We start from the raw sequence: 18597 nt of genomic DNA on the forward strand, positions 1-18597 counted from the left end.
GTGTGTGTGTGTGTGGGGGGATCTTTAATATCACTCTGAGGGGGCTCGGATGCCATCTGTGCTGTAAGCGAGACAGATTGAGAGACAGACTGAGGGGTAAAAAATAATTAAGATGTGCCGGAGAGGATGACTTTAGGATGGGAAATATCTCCTTTCTTTGACACTGACGGTTTGTCTTTTGGACTGTGTGTGGTGTGTGCCAATGTGTGTAGGAGCTGACAGATCAGGAGCTGTTCGCCGAGGTCGGCCCCTGCATCACTGTGTCAGTGGCGGAGAAACCTCGTACACCCATGAAGAGCAGTAGAAGTGAAATCCAGGCCATGCCGTCACCGCGGTAAAACATTTAGAAAATTAGCTGCTGAACTCAGATGTGTAATTTCAACATGTGTGCAGAAAAATAGGAAGCCTTGCTGTTTTTGTGTTTGTGCAATTTCTTCTAATTTTTCTAAAAAAAAAAATAGTGAATAATAAATAAAGTCTTTCCACCTTTGTATGGGTTCGGTCTCCAGGCTGGACGGAGGCCACACACCCCGACAGAAGCGCAGCAGCACTCCCATGAAAGAGAGGCAGCTGTCCAAACCTCTGAGTGAGCGCACCAACAGCTCAGACTCGGAGAGATCCCCGGAGCTGGGCCACAGCACACCGGTATGGGACTGAAAAGAGTCAAAATTAACATTTTAATGAAGAGATTTTTGTCTTTTTTTTTCTCCACTCATTCCAGGATCTCTCCATAAGCCGCAGCATGGTTTAAACCCAGCACACAAAAATAGATTGCCATTTTGCAGTATTCCCGTAGAGGGTTTTACACTTCAGAGGACCTGCTTCCATCGTTCCAACCCCCTTCTTGTCCACACGCCTCCTGACTCACCTGGAGCTCAGAAATGAATTATTTATGTGCTGATGAGTCACCTGGAGAGTAAATGCATCCCTGCAGGAGGGGTTTATGTACTCAGAATCTGTGTGTGTGTGTGACTGCAGGTCTTGAGGAAGGCTGTGTACGACCAGCTGAATCAGATCTTGTTGTCGGACTCTGCCCTCCCAGAGAATCTGATCCTCGTCAACGGAACGGACTGGCAGGGGCAGGTACGGTTTATCTCTGTGTGTGTAAATCAAATCCAAGTAAAAAAAAACAAAAACAAACAAGCCCCAAAACATTTTCACTGTTTTTTTTTTTTTTTTTTTTTTTTTTTAATCGCTTTTTGTGTGTCTGTGTGTTGCAGTATGTTGCAGAGCAGCTCCAGGTCCAGAGACACCCGGTCGTCTGCACGTGTTCGGCGGCTGAGATCCAGGCAGTGCTGTCTGCTGTGCTCACTCGCATCCAGAAATTGTGAGTGTTTCTGGGAAGCCAACATTCGCGCACACACATTCTGATTCATGGTGGCCCTTAGTTGGCAGGATGACTCATCAGCTTTGACTTTTTCACTGCTCTGAGCGTCTTCTTCTTCTTCTTCTTCTGATAGCGTCTCTCTCTCTCTCTCTCTCCCTGCAGCTGTAACTGTAACTCGTCCATGCCCAGAGCAGTCAAGGTGGCGGCGGTGGGCAGCCAGAGTTACCTCGGCGCCATCTTGCAGTTCTTCGTCACCCAGCTTGCCAACAAAACATCGGACTGGCTCAACCACATGCGCTTCCTGGTGGTGCCTCTAGGTAAGAGTGTTTCCATGGTGACTAATGAGGTCAGAGGTTATGTTTTGGTGGGGGCGTGGCTTCGTTACTGATCGCCATCTTCTCCATCAGGCTCCCACCCGGTTGCCAAACACCTCGGCGCACTTGACAACCGCTACAGCTCGTCGTTCCTGGATGGAGCGTGGAGGGACGTGTTCGGTCGCGCCGAGCCGCCGCAGACAGGTACAGCCCGTCATCAGTCACTGCACGACACACAAATCCGCCCCCTGTCTGCGATTAAATTTCCTCCTCCTCCTCTGTTACCTCCAGACCAGCTGGATGTGGCGGGAAGGATCGCCCAGTACATCAGCGGCGCCACAGTCACACATCAGCTGCCCATCGCCGAGGCCATGCTGACCTGCAAACACAGGACGTGAGTGCAAACAGATCCCGCAGAGAAGCACAGCTTTGTTTATCTACTCTTCAGCTGTCTTGAATATTCTCTGTTCTCCCTTTTCAGGCGAGATGAAGACTCTTACCAGAAATTCATTCCCTTCATTGGGGTAAGATTGTTCACGATGGGATGGAATTAAAGCAGGTTGTGCACTGAAGAAATGAATGCTCATATGAGATTATCTGCTCCCCCCCCTTTCCAGGTAGTGAAGGTCGGTCTCATTGAGTCTGGTCCTTCTCCAACAGGTGATCCTTCAAAATGATTCATCTATCTGCTCCGATTCGAAGCGGTTGACAGCTTTCTAACATTTTTCTTGTTGTAATGATCATTAAGGAGATACAGAAGAGGGCGTGGCCGTGAGTCTGGCCGTCCCCTCGACGTCTCCCCCCTCCCACGGCTCCCCCACAGGGATGATAAAAGAGGCGGCTACTCCCCCTTCTTCCCCCTCCATGGGCAGCGTCCTGACAGTGCAAGGGTAAAACTCACCTCCCCTCCTTTCTTTATCTTCCCTCTGTCTCTTCTTTTATACTCAGTTCTGAGTTTAAATGAGTTGTGGCACATACTGCTTTGTCGACTATCCTCTCTGTGCCAGGAAAGTGTTTTGTTTTGCTTTTTTAATATCGAACTTTGTGTCCACAGGAGTCCCAGCATGTCTCACGGCGTGGACGCCATCGGCCTGCAGGTGGATTACTGGCTGGCCTCCTTAGCCGAGAAGCGGCGGGAGGGCGAGAGACGTGACACGGGCTGCAAGAATACACTGAAGAGCGCCTTCCGCTCGCTGCAGGTTAGCAGGCTACCAGGCGGGGGCAGCAGTGACCCACAGGCCCAAGTCAGCACCATGGCCATGACTGTGGTCACCAAGGAGAAGAACAAGAAAGGTGAAGATTCGTCACATTTAGCTGCTGCCAGTTTTGATTGAAGGTTTCAAACTGTGAAATCAATGTACTGACCTGAACGGTGGAAGGTTTAAGCCATTTGTTTGTTAGCGAGAGGATCTATTTTTCACTTAACAGTGCTGTTTATCTGACACAGTGAAACGAAATGTTACCAAACTGGTTGGAGTTTAATTAAATTCAACCGAAGCAGTAGATGAAAGCCAAGATCCAACCCTGCAATTATTTCTGTTCCACCTTTCTCCTTTCAGTTCCCACCATCTTCTTAGGAAAGAAGCCCAAGGAAAAGGATGTGGACTCAAAGAGCCAAGTCATTGAAGGCATCAGCCGACTCATCTGCTCTGCCAAGCAGCAGCAGACCATCCTGAAAGGTAACCTGAAACGTTTGTGGTCGCGCCTTCGCTCGTCTCCACAAGGAGTGTTTTTCTTTGGAGTTTTTAAATCTTCACTTCTCTTTAAATCTGCTGACGCACTGTGTTTCCCTCCAGTGTCCATAGATGGTGTGGAGTGGAACGACGTCAAGTTCTTCCAGCTGGCCGCCCAGTGGCCGACCCACGTCAAATACCTACCTGTTGGACTTTTTGGCTACAGCAAGCCCCCTTCCTAGGGGTTACCGCCCCTTGATTCCTCTGACGCAGACTTGACCTTTGACTCTCCTCGACCCCCATCACATCTTCACACACACACACACACACACATGAGACCCCGCCTCTCAGCAGCTGTCAAGCTGAGAGAAGACGTCGAGTGGCCGGACACGTTTTCTTTCTTTAATTTCATGTTTGCTACAGTTGTCTTATTTGTGTTTGAGGAGGAGAAGGAGGAGGGTGTGGCGCTGTTACTAGTCACTTTAATGCCCCTTTCTGTTTCTGTGTGTGTGTGGAAAGTGTGCATGCACACCTGAATGTATCGTGTGTTTGTGTGTGTGTGTGTGTGTGTGTGTGTGTGTTTATGAGGGGCTTACAGCACAAGTTTATTAGCTAACTGCCATTTATGTTTCCGTTCTATGGAATGCAATAGCATGCAACAACTCACCGATTTCAAGCCCTTAAAATCTGACCCTCAACTTTTGACACCTGACCTTTGGGAGAACCTCAGCGACCCGATCCACACGTGCATGCAATAAACGAACAGATGTACACCACTCATGTGCCGCGAAACAGTAACTCACAGTGAACAAACAGTAATGCAGCAGGGCTTCAGTGTTTGCATGAAGAAAAAGTCTCATCTGCTCAAAAAATGCCCTCAATAAAAGGCTTCTCCTCCACCTATTCTACATCAGTAGAACACATCCCCTTCAAAACAGCCCAGTCTTTTAAAAAAAATATATTTTTAAAGGGCTTTTCGAGTGACAATAGATATTTCTTTCTGTACCAGAACAAGTCATTTGGAGATCTACTGTCAAACATTTCCTTTAAAAAAAAAAAAAAAGAAAATCTAGGGGAGGTGTATGTTTTATTAAATGTGCTCTCGTGAATAATAGTGACAACCCTTCCCTTTAATGCTGTTTCGGTATGCATAATGTGCGTTTTTGTGAAGAGCTCCTGGATTTCAGGGCAGGGGGCTACTTTAATGTGCAGTTTCCATTATCTTCATATTTGCTATGCACTTATGATTACACACAGACCATCTGGGTGTTTGCAGCTGGTATATAAAAAAAAAAAAGAACCCTCTTAACAGTAGGCCCGACCAAATATGCAACAGGAAACAAAATGCATATTTAGACAGTCTAAAACAGCAGTGCTAATGGGATTTTTTTTTTTTTTTTTTGGAGGGTGGGTGTAAGCCCAGCTTCTTCATGCGCATTTATTCCACAAGAATGGGAGTTACTTACCTGCAATAAAGCACAACGTTGTCGCCAGTTGTCCTCAAAATGTCCTCTCTTTATTGGCAACGGACTGGCAGCTTTCTCATCAGAGAAAACAGCAGACCTGGTCAAAATGCACGTCTTGGGAGTGTCCCATCGTTTTTACCAATTATAACAGGGGGGGGCCATGTTGGGGTTTGAGATATTTTGGCACAGGTCTGCTTCCTTCATGCTTTCTCTAAGATGTCGTGAGGTGATTAGTGAGTGTACAGTAAAAGGTAACAAGTGTGTGTATATGGTGAAATAAATGTATTGTGGTCAGAAATCATAAAACAAACACAAAAAAAAAAAAATCACTAAACAGGAGAGATACTTTTTTTCTACCTTGCAACAGAGGGCATGCAATTGGTTTGTGTGTATGAGTGTGTGTGTGGGTGTGCGTGTCGGCACTGTTTGGTGATGTGATTATTAGATTAGGGTTGCAAAAGCTGCAGTGGTGGGTTTGTTCACTTTGCAGCCTGGTACAAGGTGAGTGCAGATGTTTACTAAAGATCCTTTTTTTTTTTTTTTTTTTTTTTAATATCAATGCAATTCAAAAATGGCTAAAAAAAAAATAAGAAAATCCAAACTCAAAGAATGTATCTGGATTAGTGGTTTATAATTGTGTGTGTTTTAAAAGAAATCAAAGCTGTGCAGCTCTGCCTTGTGTCACCTGCATTGTAACACTTTCCATCCAGTATTAGCTAAATATTTCTTTCTTTGATATTGTTAATGCCAATGATTCATTTTTTTCAGTTTGATAATAGAATAGAAAGTGCAGTGTTGCAGTTGTGATATCAGCAGCATGTCTCAAACTCTGCCTTCCTTTGTGTTGTTCTTGTTGGACAGCACCTGTTGCACAAGGTTTCCTGTTGGATGGTCTGTTCGCTCTCTGTTTGGTTAAGCGCTCATCTGTCACCACTGAACACACGCTCAGCCTCGTGTTGATTGATTAGAAGTACTTTCAAAGATTCGAATGTATCGACTTTAGTTTACATTTGCTATCCTGCATCTTTGTGAACACCTGATTTCAAGGCAACAGCCGAGTTATGTGCCACTATGAAAATCACCATTTAGCGTAAATCGGCTTGATTCCAGATTTTTAGACATGAACTGCTCCACCACTGTAGCGCAGTCACTTGAGATGACCGACATTGAGTTTGGACATTTCTCTATGTAAACAACAACAGTAAAAGTCAAACGGCCAGTGGGCCTCTTGAACGCAGCCTCTTGAAACCTCTATATATATATATATTTCTTTTTTTTTTTTCCCCATTTGAGTTGCTTTACTGTAGACTAAAGGGCTTACAAGACTAACTGATTGATGGCCTCCAAAAAGAGGCAGGGTTTGATTTACAAGTTACTTAATCCAAACTGAGACTTGAGATATGATGGTACCAAATTACTCTATAATTTGCCACTTATAACTTCATTAATGTTAATAAGTACTTTGAGCTGCTATTGAATGGAAAAGACTTGAGTGCTGCCAGATTTTGAGACCAAATTTCCATGAATTATCCCTTCAGCTGTATAATGCCTCTTTAAAGCTGCACTAATCAACATTTTTACATTCACAATGGGTCAGGTGTCGAATATGGAAGTGGTGACTGGTAGGAAAAAAAAGCAAAGAAAACTGACACCCAACATTTCTCCCCACCACTCTAGCTCTGCAGAGCCAGTTTGAGCTCATTGATTTTGCTCATCAGCATCATTTCCAGACAAAGCAAGCTGATTTTCTAATAACTGATCTTATATAATTTTGGCATTTTGAAATGAAACCCTTTTCTCTTTTTTTTTTTTTTTTTTTTTTTTAATTAAAGCTGAAACATGGAGGGGCATTGACTTTATATCTGCTGTTAGAATCTATCTCGAGTCACTCAAAATGTGCTTCGCCGTGTAGCGTGAAGCAAAACGTAACTTTTCCTAAATGGTCTAAACTCATAGCTTATTGATGCCTCTTTTGCATTCACTCCGCTCACTGATTGAACGAAAATTTGATTCAGATTTATTTCACATCATGAAATGAGACAAAATCACTGCCAAAAACCTACAATGTGACAATATTCAGATAGATCTATGGCATGTTTGCTGATAACTTACAACACATGGGCATCAAAGTGATCCCTGTTTTTACGTCATTTCAATGTTTGGAGGAACTGAATGCATTTTCATCGCAGACATGTCCTGCTGTTTGTTTTTTCTTTGTCTCCTCATTCTTCCCTTCACTCTGACTGTTCACGTTTTCCCTAAAGTCTCTGAAAATGCTGGTCGTTCTGTGCAGAAGTCTTTGAATTTGTTCTTGTGTGTTTTTTCCTGTACCTCTGTAGACCTGTGTCGACCTGTGTTTGTGAAGCTGTAACGATGGTTCCTCTGTCCTTGATTAGTCGTGGTTAAAGATTAAGAACTGTTCGGTCCATCGATTATCCCTGTCAGTGATCAGCAGTGTCTTCTCTCGCTGCCATCCTCAGAAATATGTTCCTCTGATGATGAGAGAGTCTTCTTCACCAGGCTTCCACAAGCTTAGCTTTCGGAAAAGAAATTGTTCCCATTCCCTCACAGCTTGTAAATTTGCCATTTGTCTTCATGGGAACGGGATTTGCCTATGAAAGCAGTAGACCTCTGCCTGACGTGGTTCAGAGCGTCCTAAGCTTGTGGACTTGTGGAGAGTATTTTGCACATGCCATTGTTTCTTCAGCAGCAGTCTTCAGCTTTGTTGCCTTTTGCCTATAACAATAACTATATTACACAAACTATAATGCTTGTACATATCAGATAGTACTTGTTATATTGTATTCTAGTTTTTTTTTTGTTGTTGTCTTTTTTGTTTTTCTTAATTTCACGTTTTGTAGTACTGCTTTTTCATGATTACGTTTGTCAATTGAACAGATGTGGGATGAAAAGTGGGAGTGTTCATTGTTTCATTTGTTTTATAAAATAAAAATATTCATGATTTGTAGCTGTCGCTTATTTCTGACTTGTAGGATATATTTGTGTGTGTGTTTCTGTAGGTCTGTAGCTTGTAATAGCTACTAAATAAAATAAATAAATAAATAAATAAAAAATAAAACTGAACAAAACTGTCATAAAACTGCAAGGAGAAATAGGAAATTGCAGAAACTGCATGGAAATTTCACAGACCAGAGATATTCTCACTGAGTCCCTGCAGGTCAAAAAACATACATTCATTCTACATAAATGGGTCATTGCATTTTCTAGGGTGACAAACAATAAGCAGAAGTCTACATCATTGGTGTTATTAGTGATAATACCCAATTAAATGCCAAATTAAGCCGCTAAAATACATTTGAATCATCTTAAAACCGAAATGAGCGTCCAATAATAAAGTGAAATGTGTCAGTTTGGATTATATTTTAGTAATAAAATATGCTGAAAAGAAAAGAAGAGCCAGTTTTATTTCAGAGGGAGGAGTAAAAGCTTGAATAAAAATAAATGCTCGCTGAATATCACTGGGAGCGGCACTTCGGCAGCGCGCATGCGCGGGATCTACTCTCTGCAGTTGGTCATCTTGATGTTTTGCTTCATCTTTGGTTGCCGTATCTGGGAGCCGGCCATTTTTCATCTAATTATTGTTGGATTTATTTCCCCTCCTGGCAGCCACGTTTCGAAGCCGGTGCACTTCGGCTTCACCCGTTTTTTAGACGGATCAAAGCTGCAGAGAGGAGAAACGGACAACATTTAAAGAGTTCTCTTTGCACAGTCTGCTTCGTTGTCAGGTGGAAGTCTGGGTGAGTTAAAGTGACCGTTAAACGAGTCGTTAGCTAATCTACAGACCTTTTCTTGGATTAAGCTCAACTCGGCGGTGTGTGGCCTTTTTTCGGTGTGTTTTTACGTTAGATACGTGTGTAGCGTTTAATTAAGAACACGACGACAACGCCATCTTCGGTTTCCGGAACTCAGCCTCCTTCAAAATAAGACCAACGTTAATTCGTCGGTTGGCGTTAATTATCATCTCACGGTATCATCATCATTACTTTACTACGTCACATCTTAAAAATACAATATTATTATTGTTATTATTATTATAATATGCAGTGACAACCTTAACTGCCGTGTTTCGGTTTCTCACGCCGTCCTAATTTGCAGTGCTTTTGAGGGTTTTTTTTTTTATTTTTATTTTGAAAACCCCATCCGGAAGCAGTTTGTGTTGCGTTAGCGCACTTGCAGCTGGTGTGTCCGGAGCATCACAACATTGTTGTCCTGCTTTGTTCGAGGGGCAGAAAGCGTCGCACCTGTCTTCGATGAAGGTAAACAGAAATGTGGATGAATTATATTTTATTCGAGCTCTGGGGTTCGCTGATGTGCGTGAGAAAGGCGGTGAGTTATTGCGTGTATAATTGCCGGTATATTTATAGGAAGTTATCAAAGCAAAATAAATAAATAAATAAATAAATAACGCGAGGTCAGTAAATGTGTCGTCTGCAGGTGCAAAGCATCACTTTAAACACTTTTACTGCGCCGTCATCCGTGCATGTGCTAAATGAAGTACAACAACTCAAATTGTATGCATTTGTGTGTATTTGTGTGACATCCTGCAGTGTTTACAAACAGGGACCTGACATTGTAATGAATTTTCAGTGATTGCTCGACAGTCGACTGGATCACCACTCGTAGCTTTGTGCTTCCTGGACAGATCACCTTGGTTGATCGGCTGCCAAGCCAAACGCTGGCTCCCCTCCTCCTCCCGGCCACAGGCCTCGACCCATCTGCCGGCTTGTCATTTCATTGTGGCTTAAAATAGTCCAATTTAAAAAAATCTACGAATGTTTTGACAACAACAACTCCTGGATGCCTCTCTTTCACGTTTTACACCTGCCTCTCTCTGCGTTTGGAAGGTGGTGGATTAGGAGGAAGAGTGAATATTGGTGCATTGCAGTGAGTGTATGAGGCAGGGGGGGGGGGGGTGGGGGAGGAGAGGAGGATGGGTGAGTGAGGGAGGGAGGGGGGAGAAAGCAGGAAAAGAGAACAGGTGCGCCTCCATCATCAAAGCAGGAAAAGGGAGAAAGTCACAGTGCACAGTTTGCTAATCTGTCCTGTTCCTGCTGCAACGGATTCACTTACAGCTGATCGATATTTTAGCCGTGACGAGCTCCACAGTGCAACATCTCTCATCTCAGGCCGGTCCTCAGCTGAGAGATGTAGATCGGTCTCATCTGCAACCTTGTAGTTATTGTTGGGTCATCCAAATACCAAGAGAGATCATCAATGCTGTCTTTATGATGCATAACAATATCTGAGAGCTTAAAAATCATTTTATTATAACTTACACTATGTCTCTTAACCATGAGACCTTTTTGATGGAAATAGGGCCAATATTTGTACCTAATAAGTTAATTAGCAGTTAAAAAATAAGCTTTCTGGTTAGTGTAAAGATTGTAGTTACTCTAAAAAGGTGCATTTATTCAATGTGGTTTCTTGTTTACTTGCAGATGATAAAATGATTCTGCTCAATCTGTGATCACTTAGAATCAGCCAAAATTGTTGGTGTGGCAGATGTAACAGTCTGATTTTGTCCAGACTCTTTGAATCAGTTTCTACTTGGGGCAGCCGATCTGTTGAGTGACAATATCTCATTTTAATTGGCTTAACTGGTCACTGACAGCTGTTGCGTCAGTGTCAGGAACAGAAGAATCGTCTTGCAGTAATCTGAATGGGTGTTAAATATACATACACACTTGTGCCTTATTTGTTTACATCCAGTAAAGCTGCCCAAAGGGTACATTGTGCAATGACGACATGTAAACTGTGGACCTCTATGAAATTGGACTCAAAGATGACAAAGTAGGAGCTCTGATTGTTTTTTTTTGTTTTGTTTTTTTTTTTCCCAGCAGCAGCTTCGTTAAGGTCATTTTAACTGTTATTTTCTCTTTGCGTCATTAAGTGTGTAAGATGACAGATTTCTTATCTGCGCCCAGATGGTCAATAAGATGGTTGGAAAAATATCAACCAGGGAGAAATTCGTAGTAAATGCAGGCCTAAAGGCTTTTACATTCAAGCAACAGATTAACTTACTGGCCTCAAGTCATTTTTGCCCTCATAATAAAGCCTCTGAGAATAACACTTTGGTATATTTATTGTGCTTTCCACTGCCCTATTGCCTCGTTCTCTCTGTTTTCACTGAGACTCCCTCATTTTTATTGTTTCCTATTCACATCCTCTCTCCCAAAGCTCTTTTGTTTTGCTTCCTCTGTCTCCTGTTGACCTCGGTAGCCAACGGGTAAAGAATGTTGTTACACTGAGCAGCTCATCGGTAAATTGTGAGAATATCAAACTGGACAGAATGGGAAAGAATGACGCACAATGTCGTCTCTCCCTGATAAATGAAAGATGCAGATATTGGTAGGGATACTCCTTCATGTCATTTCCTTTCATCTTCCTTATAGCGTGCATGAAATCAGGCAATGTCCGCCATGGTGTATCCACGTGAGGAAGCCCTGGAGCGACTTAGCCAGGATGAGATTGTCCTCAACACCAAGGCTGTCATGCAGGGGCTGGAGACCCTGCGTGGGGAACATGCCCAACTCCTCAACTCGCTGCTGGACTGCACCCAGCCGCCTGCTGCCCAAGAGAAGTCGGGGCTGCTCCGCAAGAGTCTGGAGGCTATTGAGCTTGGCTTGGGAGAGGCACAGGTGAGCGACATAGTCACAAACTTTAGTAAAGATGCAAACTCTTAAAGGAAAATAATGATAATAATAATTATAATTGTTTTTATATATATATTTCAGTTTGTAAAGCCTAATTGCCTTTTTCCTCAGGTGATCATCGCTCTATCCAGCCACCTTAGTGCTGTGGAGTCAGAGAAACAGAAGCTGCGTGCTCAGGTGCGTCGACTCTGCCAGGAAAACCACTGGCTGCGCGATGAGCTGGCAGGAACGCAGCACAAGCTGCAGTGCAGCGAGCAGAGTGTTGCCCAGCTGGAGGAGGAGAAGAAGCACCTGGAGTTTATGAATCAGATAAAGAAGTTTGACGATGACGTGTCTCCATCTGAGGAAAAAAGCCAGAGCGCTGGTGGAGGAGGAGACACTTCAAAGGACAGTTTGGACGACTTGTTCCCCAACGATGATGACCAGGGACCAGGTATGACATCGGCAGCAGTGTGAGAAAGGATGATAGCAAGATAGATATTCATACAGCTCATCCAGGGCTGCAACTAATGTTTTTACTATCAGTCACTCTAAATTATTGGCCTGATTATGTGAAATATAAAAAAGATAAAATGCAAGCAGTAGTTCCCGGGGCCTTTCGATATGGAGTTTGCCTGTTCTCCCTGTGGTTGCGTGGGTTTCGTCCCACCGTCCAAAGATGTGCATATTTGGGTTAATTGGTGACTATAAATTATCCGTAGGAGTGTTCTTATAGGCTCTCTTATAATACATAATACCAATACCCTACCATTTGTCCTCCAGCCCAACCCAGTGGAGAGGTGGCAGCCCAGCAGGGAGGCTATGAGATTCCAGCCCGCCTGAGGACACTTCACAACTTGGTGATCCAGTACGCCTCGCAGGGAAGGTACGAGGTAGCTGTGCCGCTGTGCAAACAAGCCCTGGAGGACCTGGAGAAGACATCTGGACACGACCACCCTGATGTTGCCACTATGCTCAACATCTTGGCGTTAGTGTACAGGTGGGGATTGGAAAGAAGTTTGTGTGATGACCTACACGTGTACATACTTCAGAGTCTGGCTAAAGTATTGTTGGTTCTTATTTGACCTCCAGAGACCAGAATAAATACAAAGAAGCAGCTCACCTCCTGAACGATGCCCTGGCCATCAGAGAGAAGACACTGGGGAAGGATCACCCAGCTGTGGCTGCAACTCTCAACAACCTGGCTGTGCTGTATGGCAAGAGGGGCAAATACAAGGAGGCTGAACCCCTCTGCAAGAGAGCACTGGAAATCAGAGAGAAGGTGAAGACCATCATTAACATGAAAACTGACAAAACATCAGTCAAAATATAGACATGAAGACAGACATCAGAACCAGAGTACAGAACTGGGCTTCGTGAATGTGAATATTACATGATTTGGCCTTTGAAAATGTACACATCATATCCTGTCAAATCTGTCTTCCTTCTGGGTGTAGGTGCTGGGCAGGTACCATCCAGATGTTGCCAAGCAGCTGAACAACTTGGCTCTGCTATGTCAGAACCAGGGCAAGTATGACGAGGTGGAGTACTACTACAGACGGGCCCTGGAGATCTATGAGTCCAAACTGGGAGCTGATGATCCAAACGTGGCCAAGACCAAAAACAACCTGGTGGGGACATCACTGATGTGCTGGATACTCGATTCTGTTTGGACAAAATGTTGACCCGCAGACATTTTAGATTCATGGTTTCAACATGTCCATGTTCTCCTTAGGCCACGTGCTACCTGAAGCAGGGGAAGTTCAAAGATGCAGAGGCTCTGTACAAAGAGATCTTGACCAGGGCACATGAGAAGGAGTTTGGATCTGTCAACAGTAAGTAATAGTAGTAACAGCCACAGTGTTGTCAGTTAAGCTCCTGGGCTGTACAGAGAAGACCAAGTACTGGTGGACGTGGTCCAGGTTCAGGTGGGGATTTCAGACATAAATAAAGGGGAAAAAATGAGATCCCTGATAAAGTTTTAAACTGCCTTTACTCACAATGAATGCAAAACAGTTGCTGTGTGTTTGGATTTTGGAGTCAGCTTCAGTCACACCCTGATCCCTCCCTGCACCCTCAGCAGGTCGTAGGATTGTTTTGTGCTATTGAAGCCTGCAGCCATGTGTGGGTGTCACTTTGTGGGCAAATCATGAATTAATGCTTTTCCTCACTTAGTTGATTTTTGCCATAACTGTGTTCCAGTAGATCAAATCAAATGTCCTGTTTTTGTTTCAGATGACAACAAGCCCATCTGGATGCATGCAGAGGAGAGAGAGGAGAGCAAGGTCAGTTACTCAAGATGACCTTTTCCATTTATTACATTGGCTGGCAGATGCCCCTTAATGGCTAATGGCTTGGACAGTGACACTAGTGATGGAGATCAGCAGACTGGAGATGTGACATCCAGGACATATTAACATGACTGATGTCTGCTGCATCTCCTCCCTCTCGCTCTCACTCTCTCTGTCAGGGTAAGCGTAAGGACTCTGGGCCATATGTAGAGTACGGAAGCTGGTACAAGGCCTGCAAGGTGGACAGGTGAGTCAGACATCTAGGACTCAAAAATATAGTTAAAACTATTAATGATATTACATTTAATAGTTTCCGTAAATAAAATATAAAAATTGGCATTTTTTTGTCAATAGCCAGGATTTAGTATATTTGAGTTTTTTGAGTTACATACACACGGCTGTGAAGAAAAAGGTTTAATCCATCTGAGTCATTGAAGGAGAATGGATGAAAAAAATAAGATAATAATCTAAGCTTATTAAATAGGGATTTTTTTTTTTTTTGCTGCAGCCCTACAGTGAACACAACCCTCAAAAGCCTGGGAGCTTTGTACCGTCGCCAGGGCAAACTGGAAGCAGCAGAAACATTGGAAGAGTGTGCCAGCAAGTCACGTAAACAGGTACGACACTAACAGGCTAGTTAGAGTTATTGCTGTTAGATTAGTCATCTGGACTCTTTTCAGGTCTCTCAGTGAAGAAGCCTTATTACTTCTAGAAATTACAGCTGGAGGTTATTTGCACATAAACTACATCAAACTGATTTTTAAAGGACAAAGTTGATGTGTTTACATTGTAGAAAAGAAAACTTAAGATCATAGACATGGTGTTGGCTCTTTTCTAAATCTTCCTAGTCACTCTGTTAATCTTTTTGTGTCTCTGTGTGTGTGGTCGCTTAGGGTATTGATGCCATTAACCAGAGTAAAGTGGTGGAGCTGCTTAAGGATGGGGGAGCTGGAGGGAGCGACAGACGACACAGCAGGGAAGGAACCAATGGACCGGGGGGACAGCGGGGGGAGAACGAAGGCGACGACTCTGCTGAGTGGAATGGGGTCAGTTCACAGATTAATAATAATAAATAATAATAACACTAAGTCCACTTTGAGTCATCAAGTCCAGACAAATATGAGCAAAACTGTGACCATCACGTCAATGTGATTATTTAAAAGGTTCCCTTCTGTTGTGGAAACTCTCAGCCCCAACAGGATGTCTCCATTTGCATGTTGTGCTCTTTCCTCAGGATGGTAACGGGTCTCTGCGGCGCAGCGGCTCCTTTGGGAAGATCCGTGATGCTCTGAGAAGGAGCAGCGAGATGCTGGTGAAGAAGCTGCAGGGGAGCGGCCCTCAAGAGCCTCGTAACCCAGGGTGAGATCACTTTTCTGCTCCGCGTCATTATTTCTCATGCTCTCATCTGCGTTGGCAAGATTATGGTTTATTTGTTGTTTGCCTGTTCAGAATGAAGAGAGCAAGCTCCCTCAATTTCCTCAACAAGAGTACAGAGGAGACCACACAAGTAAGTCTGTATTTGCATTTATGTAAATATGAATCAACTGACCACATGGATGGAGAAACTGCTCACTGATTGAAAAATGTATGGCGATATCAGCTATTTGGTATCTGGGAATTAAATTCCAGAAAAAAAAACAAATTTAATCATGCTGTCCTCGCTCAGTACATAAACCCGCCTGAGATATTAAAGGGATGGTGACTGATGTTGGTGGTTAAATCTCTGGAAGGCATTTACTACAGTACTAACAGGCGCTGGACTGTTTTCAGGACTCTAACTCTGGGCTGTCAGACTGCAGAGGACTGAGCGCCAGCAATGTGGATCTATCCAGACGCAGCTCCCTCATTGGCTAGACAGCGACAGGAGGTGGGACTCAGGAGGCGTAGAGTGGCCCGACGAGGAGAGGCTGTTTGCAGCTTGGTTTGATCAAACAAACACACTTAAAGCTCAAAGCAGAGTTCAAACACTTGCACTTGCAACATATTTTTAATAGAACACTGAAAAAAAAAAAAAAAAAACTCACCACACAAACATCATCCTGTAAGACACAGTCGCTGCTGCTGCTTCGCTGTAAAAACTGCTGCCACCCATCAGAAGAGAGAATATTTAGATTTATCAGCATGCTGCTTACTAGAATGTGGAACGTCTGCACCTGAACGCTTCGTGTTCTTGACTCATAGCACCGTAGCAAAGCATCATATCCACACCGTGACAAGTCCGTTTCCTTAATGTAGACTCTCGTGCAGACTTTCAACCTTAGGTAGGCTACAAATACCCAGGTTTCAGTTCAGAGGCATTGCCCTCTGTGTATCTCACCAGTAGCATGAAGTGCTAATGCTAACCACACATTGAACGCATATCAGAGACAGTAAAAAAACAGTACAATGGTAATTTAGATTTAAATACACAAGAAGCGTACGATATACAATCTTTGGTTTTCAGAAAACAGCACTAATCATTTAACCTCACTTTTTGCCTTCTTGTTTTTTTTTTTATGTACATACAGTTTTAAATTATGTGATATTTCATTCTTTGTATATATTGCACATCTTTTTTTTGTTTGTTTACAATTTATTTGGTCGAAGACTCTCAGTCAGAAAGAATGCTACTTGCCTGAATGGGTTAGACTGGAAAGAAAGAGAAGGAAAGAAGAGAGGGAGAGATGAATCGATCAAAGGAAATATTTAAATGGCTACTTCCTAAACTGTGTAAATGTTGAAAAATGCTGATAAATTGTGTTCCTGAATCACTTAAATTGGCTGACATTCAGAATAAGATACCAGATCATCAAGGGTTCAGTCTAAACCAATGAAAGCACTTTGGGCATAAAGGTTCTGTATAGCTCCTGTACTTCCTGGCCTGTGTCTCCAGAAACCATGTTGGTATCTGAATTTACACTTGGGCCCTCCAGCTGCCGTGCTTGGAGACTAAAACAATACATTTTTCCAATGAACTTTCTTGGCAATTTGAAAGTTGGTCTTGGAAGAAAAGGAAATGCACAAAGGTGCCAGAAAGTTCATTTAAAAGTAAAGCTACAAAGAAGAATCATTACTTTCTTCTCCCACGAACGAGTAATTTTCAAAGAAAGTGACAGAGCCATAAGTCAGAATGATACTGAAGGATTTATGGAAAAAATGTTTAACAATAAATTGTTTACAATCATACACAGCTGGATATTTGAAGCATCAACCCTCATTTAGTAATATGGGGAACTACCTTTGTTCAAAGCTGATGCAGAGCTTCAGCTACGTTATGTTTACTTTCAGTGATTTTCTTTTTTGTTTACTGTTCTTGAATATGTGTTTTTGTTTTATGAAACAATCCTCAGTGGTGTTTTTAATGCTGAGCTGGATGGATCTTATCACTCAACAGGAATCTGACCCAAGACCATCTCTCCTCAGTGAATTTTGTGCTGAAGCCTGAGCTTTTATGTTGAAGGTCTTGAAAACTGATTATTTGAATGTTACTTTTTATGTGGATTGTGGGGTGCGGTGGCGTTGACACTGGATTTTATGTTTTGTTATGAGATGAACTCCACCAAAAAAAAAAAAATGAGACCAATACAAAGAAAACTGTCCGAAGAATGTATGTCGACATCAGACAACTGTGATCAGGCCGTCGAAAATGCCTTTATTTTGTTTGTTTCGATGAAAGAAAGTTTAAAAGGGTGAATTCTGCATAGCCTGTGTGTGATTTCAAAAATGAGAAGATGGAGATTTGTTTTGAAGGCGTTTTGTCAACGTAGGCGCGATCAGACCATCGCCACGTGGCCAAATCTATCTTCTTTAAAATCACTCTCTGAAGTCACATTGCTGAGTCTAAAAAGTGCTGATTCTTCTGTCAGCTTCTGATTGTGCTGTCTGCAGGTGAAGGATTATAATTAAGGAAGGAATGATGAAGTAAGTGTTTTAACGGAGGAGTAAACAAGAAAAGAAAGTGCTTTAGAAAGACAACAGGAGAAAGGAAAAGTGCTTCAAGTCTCATTCGCAGCAAATAATGTACAGAATTATGTGTACGACCTTTTTGTGTATGTTTACTGTATGTCACATTCACACACAAGAATTATGGGATATTCCTTCAATCACATACACAAACTCAACGCACAGTAGCTGTGTAATCACTAATTTATGAATGAAGATTCAAAACGTGAGCTCCTTCTCCACACACACACACACATGCAATAATACCAATAATAGTCAATATGTCATCAATATATCAGTCGCATATTCTGGTAACCTGTCAGTTACCCTGGGTTGAACGTTAGTTGCCCCATAATTATACGAATATTAACACTATTTAGCTCAGTAAAATAGACGAGACAAAACTCAAACTGCTGCAGTTGTAAATATTTATCTTGAATCTCTGTCGCGGGAGGATTATGTTCCAAAGCTTCAAAGATAAATCAGATATTTGCCTCATTGATCTACTTGTCCAAATATTTATGGTGATCAATATATGTGCGCAGAGCCATGGGTGGTAAATGTTGTGAGTATGATGGTCATTCATATGTGCGGGGACTACTAATTTCAGCTGCTGTACATGCTGATGATTCGACAGATCTTATTGTGAAGGGGCCAACCTGATGTGTATTTTATCAAAGGTTCAATAAAAACAAATTCCACTTTTCAAACCACTCTGCGTCTCGTACGTTTTCATACTGACCGCTGATGCTGGATTTATTCGAAGTCTGCTTTGAACACACATACGACATACTGCGTGTGTGTGTGTGTGTGTGTGTATTTTCACAGCTAAACCTGGGGGTGTTAACCGTACACTCACTGCCTTCACATTTGCCAGTATCTCTCTATAACTTCCTGTCTCATAGATGGCTTAACCCCACGCAAAGGAAACCAGACTCACCAGAAGCAATGA

At 42.8% G+C, this 18597-nt stretch overlaps 2 protein-coding genes across 4 annotated transcripts in view; both read left to right on the plus strand.

Moving 5' to 3' along the window:
• The window catches only part of pacs1 (phosphofurin acidic cluster sorting protein 1), a 40407-nt gene extending 35744 nt beyond the window's left edge, over window positions 1–4663 (plus strand). For both annotated transcript variants that reach the window (XM_029526241.1, XM_029526242.1), the window contains exons 12-24: window positions 213–334; window positions 510–645; window positions 979–1083; window positions 1221–1327; window positions 1490–1644; window positions 1735–1845; window positions 1933–2035; window positions 2123–2165; window positions 2259–2301; window positions 2390–2531; window positions 2696–2934; window positions 3201–3320; window positions 3438–4663. In XM_029526241.1, the coding sequence (XP_029382101.1) occupies window positions 213–334; window positions 510–645; window positions 979–1083; window positions 1221–1327; window positions 1490–1644; window positions 1735–1845; window positions 1933–2035; window positions 2123–2165; window positions 2259–2301; window positions 2390–2531; window positions 2696–2934; window positions 3201–3320; window positions 3438–3556 (1545 nt within the window). In that variant the 3' untranslated portion in view covers window positions 3557–4663. The remainder of the gene's footprint in view (window positions 1–212; window positions 335–509; window positions 646–978; window positions 1084–1220; window positions 1328–1489; window positions 1645–1734; window positions 1846–1932; window positions 2036–2122; window positions 2166–2258; window positions 2302–2389; window positions 2532–2695; window positions 2935–3200; window positions 3321–3437) is intronic.
• A 3675-nt stretch (window positions 4664–8338) lies between these two features.
• Window positions 8339–17329, plus strand: klc2 (kinesin light chain 2). 2 transcript variants are annotated; one of them, XM_029526184.1, is made up of 14 exons: window positions 8339–8538; window positions 11194–11439; window positions 11566–11887; window positions 12217–12433; window positions 12526–12715; window positions 12891–13064; window positions 13169–13268; window positions 13669–13718; window positions 13904–13971; window positions 14233–14341; window positions 14618–14770; window positions 14959–15083; window positions 15174–15231; window positions 15495–17329. In XM_029526184.1, exons 2-14 carry the CDS (start codon window positions 11212–11214, stop codon window positions 15576–15578), a joined length of 1878 nt encoding a protein of 625 aa, XP_029382044.1. In that variant the 5' UTR covers window positions 8339–8538; window positions 11194–11211; the 3' UTR covers window positions 15579–17329. The 2 variants fall into 2 exon arrangements, with proteins under 2 accessions (XP_029382044.1, XP_029382045.1); XM_029526185.1 differs by lacking the exon at window positions 8339–8538 and adding an exon at window positions 8981–9057.
• The last annotated feature ends 1268 nt before the right edge of the window (window positions 17330–18597 follow it).

Source organism: Echeneis naucrates, chromosome 18, assembly GCF_900963305.1.
Source record: "Echeneis naucrates chromosome 18, fEcheNa1.1, whole genome shotgun sequence".
Lineage (NCBI taxonomy): Eukaryota > Metazoa > Chordata > Actinopteri > Carangiformes > Echeneidae > Echeneis > Echeneis naucrates.